Source organism: Trifolium pratense, linkage group LG4, assembly GCF_020283565.1.
Source record: "Trifolium pratense cultivar HEN17-A07 linkage group LG4, ARS_RC_1.1, whole genome shotgun sequence".
NCBI lineage: Eukaryota > Viridiplantae > Streptophyta > Magnoliopsida > Fabales > Fabaceae > Trifolium > Trifolium pratense.
In genome coordinates this window covers 42706405-42719037 of record NC_060062.1, presented here as the reverse complement: position 1 = coordinate 42719037, position 12633 = coordinate 42706405, and the positions used below count along the sequence as shown (strand labels likewise).

Sequence of the window (12633 nt, the reverse complement as noted above, 5' to 3'; positions counted from 1 at the left end):
TCACCATATTTTACTTATGATATGCATACCAACCCACACGTATTTTTCCAGTAACCCACACGTGTTACATGATTCCTCACCCACATACTATTTTTTTTTACTAATCTTTGTATGTTTATATTATTGTTTTCAATTCTGTCAAAAAAAAATATTATTGTTTCAAAATATATCACTGACTGACTAATCTTTGTATGTTTATTTGGAAAACAAAATTTGTTGTTGTCGTCGAGGAAGGTAAACAAATACCCATATCGCAAAATACCCAATCATAGCAATACCCTAATTTTTTTTAATTTTTTTTGCTTTCACAGTCAATTTAACTTGATTCGGGGTCTATCACGACATCAAGTAATTTCAGCCCCCTCCCAATCGCAATTGCAGGAAATCGAACTGAGTTCTCCTTCAACATCCACTGAACCAACTAACGATTGATAGCAATATTTTAATTTGATTGCTAGTAACTTTATTTTTGACAATAGTAATTTTATTAGTAAATGCAAAAGAAAAACATAATTTTTTTTCCTTCTAATTTCATCGATAAGGTTTTTCTGTATTTTAATTGTTTCAAAAAAGAATTTTGTTTTTTTAATTTAAGAAATAATAATCTTATATTTAAATTTAAATAATATTAAATAAATTACAAATGATGTGGCAGCCACATAATTATAAAATACAATGTCACATTATTTCACGAGATGCCACATCATCAAAATTGAAGGGCAAAATATGAAAGGACTAAATTTTAAAAAAAAAATAGGGAGACCAAAATTACGAAAAATAAAATAGAGGGATTAAAATTGCAGATTTAGCAAAATAGGGAAACCAAAACTATTTTTAAGCCTATTCAAATAAAGAGGGATGCACCTTAAAGAAAATTGCAGAACACGATATGCAAGTGCTAGTACCATAAATACTCTCAAAAGCGGCGAAATAACAGCAATCACTTCACTGCTGACCAATAGAGCTAAAAAGATATACGCGAGAAAATGAGTTGAGTTAACTGTTCGTTTCATGAATTGGTGCTACTACTTACTGGTGAATGGTGATCAGTAGAAAGAAAGATGAAATCATATGCATGTATATAGTTCACACAAGTTCACCAAATTTGAATGAGCAAAGCAAATCCAAGAATGCACATAAACAGTTGACAAAATAAGAAAACCACCATCAAACAAGGATTCCGAACTTGAAAATTGATTTGATAAGGAAACAATGTAAATGGTGGTTCTAAAAGAAATGAAGAGTTGATCATGCAGAGTTCAGAACTTAAACATAACCAAAGATCCATTTCATGGAATCTACATACTAAAATCTCTGCACTATTCTCACAGTAAAATGCAATTCATAGGAATGTAAATGAAACAATAATTCATCGATATCATAAACATACACACAAAGATACAAATCCTTTCTCAACAAAAATAGAAACCCAAAGACTGTATACTGCTTAATCTCTGGTTTCCACATAGCACATCTAGACCACTTGTAAAAGTTGCAATATATTGTGACAATATTGTTCATGTTAGTTTCTCTTGCTCAAAACATTCTTGTTTGAGAGAAAATTTTAGAGTTTTAAATCCAAATTGAGCATCTTGTTACATTAAACAGGTTAGCTGATCCAATAACAAAAAGCCCCTCTTGAAATTTTTCATAATCACACAACTCATATGGGTAGTTAATACCTAATTCTTTGAATGATTTGGGGCAAAGGAAGTCTGATATTGTATATTTGCTTATTGTTAGTCATTTTTACAATACTTCTATTTTATATATCTCTAATTTCTTAAGAGCATTGTCATATGTTGGACCACTTACATAGTTACATATTTTCTGGAGCATATAAGCAAAGCATTTCAGCAATTTTACACTCGGAAGAGGAAAGTTTTTTCTCATACGCCAAAATTTCTTGATCAAAGGTAGTTAATATACTATAATCTTGTATCTATGATTGATCTAGGTTTATAATTTTAGATAATTCCATCAATAGTACCCGATGAAATCATATGCAAAAGATAGATAGAATAATTCATACCCAACAAATGCAAAAATAGCAAGAAGAATAAACACAAATTTAGTATGTCATCTTAACAATGAAAAACTACAATTGCTATAGTTTTTCAATGTTAACCCGATAAAACCATCAACTTCCCAAGTTGATAACAAACATTCATAGCATCAAGGAAGCTAAATTCATTATCTAATCATAATATGAAACACTGAATCAGCATATATGAGACAAACATCTCAGATCCAATACACAACTAATATGAACCAAAGAACAGAAATGAAACAGGCAGAAGTAAAGTAACATAATAGTAATGATGCTGATACTAGTAACAATTAATCAATTACCTAAAGTAGTACATTACACCACCACATATACCCAAAAGCAAATCGCGCCTCATCGATCATCCAGCAGCAGTAACAAATTTTGTATCCAAAAATGAGTTCGACATGTTGAATCAGTTCTGGTTGTCACTCTTCCTTCCGGTCCCTTCCCCATCTCTCTGTTCCAACAACTTTCCAGCTTCTTCATCATTCTGCTGAGCCTTCTTCTGCGTCTCCGAAGCCTTAAGTGCCTGCAACTTGGAATGATTATAATACGCAACCCCCAAAAACGCCAATCCATAACCAATCAAATTAATCGGCGTAACAGTATCCTTAATCACAGACCAAGAGAATGCAATCAAAAGCCAATCCTTAACAACACCAGCAACATTCATAGTCAAAGCCGAAGTCTTCCCAACAAGCAAAAACACAGCAAGATTCAAAGCAAAAGCACAAAGCGAATTCGTTCCAAAAATGGTGAAATCCAAATGAAAACTGGAGTTATCCCTCAATGAAGGATACTCAACAATAAGCCAAGGAACAGACAAAAACACCAAACAACAAGGAGCAATGTAATAAAGCGATGTAATAGGGTTCAAAGAAATTCCTTTAGAATTAAGCAAAATCTGAATCAAAACCAAACGAGTAGCTTCAAAAGCAACAGCCATAAGCTGAAGAGTAACACCCCAAGTATCAAATTTAGCTTCACCATAAGCAGCAACAGCAACACCAAGTGAAATCGAAATCATATTCGCCATAGTCTCATTCTTAAAACCCTCTTTCTTAAACAAAACACCAATTGAATAAACAGCAACAGGCATAAGAGCTTTCAGCATCTGAATAAACGAAACAGATAGATAAATATAAGCAGAATTTGAAAACCATAGCGAAAGAGAGTAAAGTGCACCAATCGGAACAACCGATTTGAGATACAGATCGCGTGACATTGAAACAGGTTCAACGAGCTTGAAAACACGAACGAGAATATAAGCGAGTGAAGAACAAAAAGCCATGTGAATCATGGTTAGAGAAATAGGGTATGGCCAATTGTACATCTTACGATCTAAGATGTACTTGTTGTAAACGATAACGGTGAAGCTAAGGAAGATCCAAATCGCGACGTAGGTGTATGAGAGGATAACTTTCTTGACGACGCCATCGGAAACCGCCATTTTTTCTGGTCAAACCCTAACCCTAACGGGTTTCGTGCGTTTCGGACCAGATCTGAAATGAAGGTTGAAGAAATTGAAATTTGAGGAATAATGGAATAATCGCGTTTAGAGATGCGATTTTGTATTATTTTTAGATCTAGAGTTTCTTTTTTATCTTAGCTTGAGTAGAGAGAGTAATGAGAGTAATAATGGATAATTTTAAATGTGACACTTGCCTAAACTATGACTTTTGGGCTATTTAATTAATGGGCTTTCTTTGTTTGATATTACCTACCCAACACTGCGTTGGATCAAGTACATATACTTACATACATATAGATACAACAAGTTTTTTTATTAAATAGTCAAATTCGCACACTTAAAAGTCCTAATAATACATTACTAAATTATTATTTTTTGAAGCAATAATACATAATATAGTACATTATTAAAATAGATAAGGCAATCTTAACATGTGGTTTAAAATGTACTTGCTTATTAAAAAAAATGTACTTGCTTATTAAAAAAAATGCACTTGTTAAAATAACAAATATAGAAAATATTATTTATAAAATGATTTGTTCAATATTGAAAGTAAAAAAAAATATTATTTTGATAAGTTAATTTAATTAGTTTATAATCACTCATCCATTTTTTTCTTTCTTGATTTTTTACACGTCGTCTTCCTTCAAAAAATTGAATATTAATTAAACATGTCATTTTTATGTTATTTCATATGATAATTAGTTTAATGGAAAATGCTTTAGTGTACGACACAAATTGTCGTCTAAACCGCACGACTTATTATTCCAAGCGGTGGTTATACATTTCTTTAAGTTTCTTTTATATTTTTTTTCTATTTTGTTTTTTTGGCCAAGATGGTCATCCTAGGACCAATTTAATATCTAGCACTATATATGATTTATAGAGTATTATATTTTTGATAAATTTTTATTAGGATTGGAAATGAGTGGAGTCAAACTCTTCTAAGCTCGACTCGATTCAATAAAAATTAGTTCAACTCGAAATTTGGTGTTTGAGTTCGACACAATTTTTTTTTTAAACTTAAATTCGGGTTGTTTAACATTTACGAACAATTCAGTACTTATCGCAAGAGAAATAATTTTTTAGGTTTATAGAATATTTAAATATAATCTATGAACTAGAAATGGAGATTAGTCACCGTTAACAACGATAAAAATTTCATACCTATATCATGGTCACACATCAAATATCCTATAAATCTAAAAATATATTTACTTTTTTATAAGAAAAATTGGTGGAATAATACTTAAATTTCTCACTATGAGACCAAACCTAATGGTTTAATAGTAAAATGTTTTTGTAATTAACTAAGTACAAAAATATAATTTAACATTTTAAGGATTTTAAGGATTTAATTGATATGCACCGACGGTGTAAAATAATTTTACACTGTCAATCAATATCAACCGTGTTTTTCGCCACATCACCCCACTTTCTTGATATATGACATGGCAAAATAGTGGTTGTTTATTGGACGATGGTGTAAAATTATTTTACACCGTCGGTGCATATCAATTAAACTCTTATTTTAATTAATCAAAAAGTGCCATTAGATGGACTTAATTAAGTAACAAAGGCTTGAGGCAAATTAAGTAACGGTCGTGCAACATAGACAAACAAATCTGTCGTGCTGTATAGCACTGCTGTAGTTTAATACTAGTTAATTTCTTTAACCACTACAAATGTAATTAGCTAATTTGATTTTTTTTTTTTTTCCTAAAGAGGGTATGCGGTATGCATATAGGGTAAAATGCATTTTTTTTTTTTTTTACCAGATGCTAAAGAACAAAAACCCAACTAAGGACGAGGATTCAAATGAAGCAAGTACAGCAGATCCTTTATTAGCGAATTCTAAATTTGCATTTTAGTGTAATATTGGATCATAACGTTAGTGTCTTTGGATCATTGGATGTACTAAAAAAAAAAGAAAGAAAAAAAACGTTAATGTCTTTGGAGAAAGATAAATGTAAATATTTTTGTAAGTGTTTTATGATCCTCAAGGCTTTTTCATTTTGGAACGAGACACTATTTTCTCACCCTAAAATATTTCTTTATATAAATATTTTATCATAATATATTCCTAAATAAACTCTAAAAAAGAATATATCAATCACATCCAAAGTGTGTATGGTCTGACTCTACAATATGTTTGTTGTTTTATAGCAAGGAAGTTAGGTGGGATGTTTACATTATCAATTTGATTTAGAAGGAGACTAGACTTCAACAACAACAAAGGATGAAACTTCATTCATGTTCTGATATTCCATCAAAATGGACATTGTATTACCTTTCATCGTGTTCAAGTGTTTGATGGACCCTTTTGATTCCACATACATTGCACATTTATTTCACTAAATCTAATGCATATAATTTACCTTGTCTACCTCTAACAAATACTCTCTCTTTAATAAAATATGGGTCATGCTAAATAGTGTCCCCGGAGCACTTGTTAAGCATACCTAAAAAGGAAATAAAAAATAAAATTTATATTGAAAAGACAACTTTTTGTACTTTTGAGGCATTGAATACACGTATTTCGAGACATAATTTCTATTTTAACATGCTTAACCAGTGCCCCGGGGACACTGTTTAGCATTTTCCATAAAATATAAGCAAAAAATATTTTAGATTCTTTGTATGATTAGTGTATATGGTCTAAAATAAAATCATACAAAGAACTTAAATTGTGATTTTTGCTTATATGGTGCTAATAAACTTTTTTTGGGTAAGACACAAATATGACGATCTTAACTTGGTGTACTAAGTGATCCCTTTACCGGGTAACACATATAGCTTTGTAATTTTCATTATGTATGGCTCCCTTGTGTGTGCATACATAGGGTCGGGTCTTCAACAACTACATAAGGGAGTTGGACACTACATTTTAACTCAAAATCTTAAGTCATTAGATTTATGGGTCCTCCCACTTATAAAATATTCAACATCTATTTTTTCATCTAATGTGGTACTCAACTCACACTTGAAATACCAACGATCAAATCAACTATTTCAATAAAATAAAATAAAAAAACTACACCATATAAAACTTATACTATTTAGATGTGTCCATGATCTCCACATCAACTAAACAAATCACCCTTGCTGATGAAGAAACAAACCCTCTTTTAAGAGAGTATAAGCATAGTAGTCCCTGAAATTGTCACTCGCTGTCATAGTAGTTTCTGAATCATCAAAAAAACATTTAAAAGTCTCTGAATTTAACTTTCGTTAGTCATATTAGTCCTTGACGTTAACTTTCATCACAAATTTGTTTGTTGTTGCTGATATGGACAATTGTGACCATGACGTGTCATATCTCTCTTTCAAAAACTCATTAATGACGAAAAAAATAATAAGATTGAAATATGTTATCAAAATCACCCCCAAATTAAAACTCTGATGAATCTTCATCTTCTTCCTCTTCTAATTAAACTTTTATCAAACATCATCCTCAAAGATGAAAGAAAATAGTTCCACCTTATCGGGTGATTAGGCCAGAGGATGACTCTTTACCCATGCTCAAGACATGTTTTTGGTTATTGTACTTGGTTCTTCTTGTTTAATCATACTGTCAATTTATTATACTGGTAAGATATTAGTGTGTGGTTATGACTTGTCTAGAAATTTTTTGTTGTGTCTTGTAAATTTGTTGTTGTTGTGTCTTATAAAAAAACATACAGGATAATTGACAAGAGTATTATGATAATAAAGAAGAAGGAATTGTAGTGGAATGATAAGGTGAATGACTATACAAGATGATGGATGAGGAAATAGTATGATTGTTAGCTCACTAAATTGAGGGTCAAAGTTCATAAGGATGGTTCCCAACATAAAGTCCATGCTCCTGTCAAGTACTGAGTAAATGAATTGTCTTTCGAAGAGAGGTGTATAACTTTGTCATTAGCTAGGGAGCTTTTTGGTAGCCTCTATGACTTTATGTTTTTCTTGATCACCTAAGCTTTTCTAAAGAATGAATGTATCTAAAAATCACCTGTGTTTGTATACAGTTAGTTTTGCTTATTTTACGGCATTAATATTATTTAATCCGCTTACAATCAACCTTTGAGCTGTCAAGTGAGCCGGCTCGCTTCGGTTCGATGGACCAACACATATAAATGGATCTTAGTGGATCGACTCGTTTGTTTTGTTACATAAGTTATTATCCATTAAATAAGTGAGTGTCATAATTTCATAATAAATAAATACTACAAAAATATTCAAGCAAAACAACAAAAGTAGAGAATATTTATGGATGATAAACCACAAATTAGGGCAAAAGTAGGAAAAACGGGGTTATGTCATACGTAAATCCAATTATACCATTAAAAATTAGGAAATGTTTTGAATTAGCCATTGAAAATAAGAGTCATTGAGTATGCAATCTATTCTTCTAAAAAAAATTTCAAAACAAACTATTTTTTTTAGTGGGTCAGCCCGACAAGTCAGCTCATACCGGTCCATGAAAATTTACGCCTAACGGGCCGACTACTTACAACTAAATGAAATTGGAAATTTTTTTTTTCTACCCCAACACTTATCTCTTTACCCCAACATAATTTAAAATATTCTCATTATACCCTTGCCTTACTCTAATATACATTTTTTACTACACCCTTCAAATATTGTTCTGATAAGCATTTTTTTTCTGGTATGTTAATTTTATCGGAACACTTTTTCAAAAGTGTTCTAGTGTGCAACAAATTTTTGGAATCGTTTTTGTTTTTACCGGATCACTTTAAAAAGTGTTTCGGTTTGTATTAACGTGTTCTGGTTCTCATCACCATTAACTCACTCTCAACACCATTTTTTGCTGCCGTTTCTCGTCACCAGCCTGTCTCCTTCGTATGGTTCTATTCGAACCCTGTTTCTTGTCACCGAATATGTTACTTTTATCGGTTTGATTTTGAGTGAACAAAAACCCATCATCTGATTTGCTATATGGTTAATTCAAAGTAGGAAGGATAGGATTTTCATATCTAGATGAAGAAATTTCAGTCTAGCTAAGGAGGAAGAAGAGTTTTATTCATGTTGATAATTTGGATTTTGAGTGATTGTTTAGATCTGATTTTTTTTTTTGTTGATGTTGTGTTTTAGATAAAAACTTGTTTGAAGTTTTGGTGCTTTAGATTAAGGTTCTTGTGTATGAAGAAGAAGAGAGATGGAATGGAGGTGATAATGATGATGATAAGAGAGATGAAGAAGTTGTTGTTTGTCTTCTCGGTTCCAACCCTTCAATTGTAGTGGTGGTGGAATTATTGGTGGTTATATGATGATGATTATACGGTGATGAAGGGTGATGATGTTGATGTTGTTTTGAAAGCTTGAGGATGTCAAAGGAGGCACATGAAACATGGTGAAAAAGTGTTCCAGTAATATAAGAATGATTCCAAAAACTATTCCGGTAAAATTAATACAAACCGGAACACTTTAATTTGCACACCATAACACTTTTGAAAAAATGTTCCGGTAAAATTAACATATCAAAGAAAAAAAAATGCTTACCGGAACAATTTTTGAAGGGGTGTACCGGTGTAGTAAAAAAAACAAAAAAAATACTAAAGTAAGACAATGGTACGTACAATGAGAATATTTTAAATTATGTTGAGGTAAAGGGATAAATGTTGAGGTAGAAAAAAAGTTTTTCATGAAATTGTCTATTAGCGGGGACGCATGCAAAATTTAATTATCATGTGGTTATGTTTTTCTTTTTTTAAGGTTTTCACCACCACTGGTTCGGGCGTTAGTTATGACATTAAGTGATTTCAGCTTTCTCCCGATCGTAGTTGCAGGATTGAACCGTAGTCCTCCCACCAAATTTAGCGTCACGTCAATCATCACTAAACCAACTAATAATCGATTAAATTATCTCTACTTATAAACATATTTTCAAACCAAAATGTGAGGCTGTTAACATTTTTATCTTAAATTTTGGATGACATTAATGTGTTTTGACTTTGAAGAACGTGCAACATGCTTCAATGGGTTACAATTCTTCACACGTTTCATATATGCCAAAATGAAATAAAAAGTTGGGGGGAAATGAATAATGTGACCTTTTTTTAAGCAAATGAAAATGTGACTTGAGACAAAACTCGGTTTTACCATTATATTGACTCTTTTTCATTTTTCTACTATTTGTTTGATTGCATTTTTTCTATTGTGGTGCATATTCCCATTTGGTGTTGTTTTAAATTTTTCTGCTATTAATATAGTTATACTTTCTTATTCTTCTACCGGTTCAGTAGTAGTTTTTTTTAACTCATTTTCTGTTATTAATTAGTTAACTTGTATTACTCATTGTGAAGAGGAAATCCCTTTTTTCTTCATGGGTGAAGAAATGTGGTGTGGTGTCTAATTATGTCTTGGAACTGTGAATGAAATATTTTTGTGCCACAACCAATTCATATCTTCCAACCAGTTTGATCATGTCTAGTCTTATGGTGGTCTCTGTTCTGTATATGACGTGGGCTTAGATTTTTTCTATGTAACCCTGTCATCTCAAACTACTTAACTACCTAAGATAGTGCACATGCCATGCCAACATGAAATCATGACATTGCTAGATAATTGTCACTTATATGTATCTTGATTCATTTATATTATGTTTTCTTCAACTAGATAGCTTTTTCAAAAAAGGACAGCAGTGTTAATTTTTTCAAATTGTCCTTTTTAGAAAAAAGCTTCAAAAACTTTATAAAAAAAAATCTAAAAACTCAAATCTTCATCTTAAACTCATATTTTAAAAAGGTTGATTTTCATATTCATCTTCTCAATTGCTCCTCTCATCAATCAACTTAATCATAGACTCTAACAATAAAAAACACAAATCTTCATTATCTTCAAAAATTTGATGTTATTGGACTTCATTTTTTAAAACTCATGTACTCATATTCAACCCTATGAGCACTGTTGTTAACAAAAAACACAAACAACAATGTGGTCTTTTTGTAGAGCAAGAGAATGAGTGTGATTTGAGTTTCATAGGAATTCCACGCAGCTCAACTGGAGGGTCCAGAAGAGTCATAAAGATTAAACCGCGAGAGTAAAGCAATGCTCATTGCATTCGCCGTAAGGATTAAACGCAACTCAACTGAAGGGTTCAGAAGAGTCATAAGTCCACTATGAGATCACGTTCCAAGCTTAGCGAGGTAATCAACAAGCCTATTACCTTCCCTAAGAATTAAGATTAAGATATGATACAAATGAAAAGTTCAATCCTTATTCGTGTATTTTTTTTTTTATTACCGTTATTTCATTACCATAATGGTGCGTCAAACACATCAACATAATAAACTAGGTGTATAGTATGCAACAAGTCAATGTAACACCTAATAAGTACCATAAAACCTTCCTCACAACGAATTTGAATCCCATGCATCAATGCCATAATTTTTGCGCAAAGACCATTGCTCTATTAGAATTACCAATGTTACCATAGAAGCCACACAAATATAAACTCCGTCGAAGTCCCTAATCAATCCACCAAACCTCGCCATCCATGGATTAGTTTGGGCACTGCCATCCACATTGAAAATGTAAGCATATGTTGCATCTTTCTTACAATTTCAAGTAATTAATACATCCAAACCTTGCGAGGATTACAAAAAATATGATTAAAATTTGGGTCATGTTAACATGTGCATCAAGGGCACATGTTAAGGTATCTAAAAATAGAAATATGCATTTAATAACATAAAAAAATTTAATATTTAAAAAGTATAATGCACAAGTTACAAGAGAATATTACTACATTTGTATTTTTAACATGTGCCCTTAGTGCACATGTTAACATTTTCCTTAAAATTTTACTCTATCATTAGTGCTCCGGTGAAATTTGACTTTTACAGTATTTTTCTTTGAAATTTTGGGTTTCTATTGGATGATGAAGATGAGTTTTTTTTTTGTTTAACCAAGATGTAGCAAATTCTGCAATTAAGGATAGATAGGTGAACACTTTCGAATTTTAGAATTTAGTTGGGTAAAAATATTCTATAAATAAAATTTAGGCAAAATTACACTACAGGTCCTTTATCTTATTTTTTTGTAATATTTTGGTCCTTTATCTTTTTTTGTAACAATTTGGTCCTTTATTTTTTTTTTGTAACACTTTGGTCCTTATCTTATTTATTTATAAAAAATAAAGGACCAAAGTATTACAAATAAAAAAAGATAAAGGACGAAACTGTTACAAAAAAATGGACTAAAGTGTTACAAATAAAAAAAATAAAGGATTAAAGTGTTACAAAAAAAAAAAAAAAGACCAAAGTGTTACAAAAAAAGATAAAGGACCAAAGTGTTACAAAAAAATAAGATAAAGGACCTGTAGTGTAATTTTGCCTAAAATTTAATATAATGCCATATTTTTTATATTAAAATAAATATTATTTTTAAATGTATTTCACTTATGGGTACCATTAATTTATCCAACTACATATCATGAATATCAAAGTAAAACCGATTTAAAAACCCATTAGCAATTTAGTATGTACCTTTGAGTTATGCCAAAGCAATTGGTGCTCTTAATAGCGATGGGTGCCCTTAACCTTACCGTGACTAGTGGTTACAAAAATGGATTAATGACACACATGGCCGAGCTACCCACCGACATTAACGAGAATCATCACCACCTTTTTTCCTTTTTTTTTTTTTTTTTCTTCTTTCTCATTCATTAGTGAGAAAGAATCATGATCAATACATTATTATTTTTGTATTTGAAAAACCAACTCTATATTCATACAAAAAATAAAAAACTAGTTTAATACTATTATTTTCAGTGTAGCAAAATAGAGATCTACTAAAATAAGTGTATTTTTGGTTTTATGTTAGGATGATAAAAAAAAAAGATTTTAAAGATAGATAATTTTGGCATGTTTGAACATGTTTTAGTATAATTGGTTCTAATTTGAAAATATAATTTGAAGATTTTGCCATTACAATTGAGTTTTATTTCAAATTTATTTGTTTAAGTCGTTTCTATATAAATATATATTATGGAATTTACATGAATATATTTAAATTAATACCACTTAACATTAAAAAATTTAATTACTTTTAGTTACAGTCAATTTTACAAAATTTAAACAAGAATAACTTATAAAATATTCACTAT

At 30.9% G+C, this 12633-nt stretch overlaps 1 protein-coding gene across 1 annotated transcript; it reads right to left on the bottom strand.

Annotated features, from left to right (window-relative positions):
* Nucleotides 1-2170: 2170 nt before the first annotated feature.
* Nucleotides 2171-3781, bottom strand: LOC123921327 (probable sugar phosphate/phosphate translocator At5g25400). The gene has a single exon (XM_045973818.1). It carries the CDS (start codon nt 3498-3500, stop codon nt 2463-2465), a length of 1038 nt encoding a protein of 345 aa, XP_045829774.1. The 5' UTR covers nt 3501-3781; the 3' UTR covers nt 2171-2462.
* Nucleotides 3782-12633: the final 8852 nt, after the last annotated feature.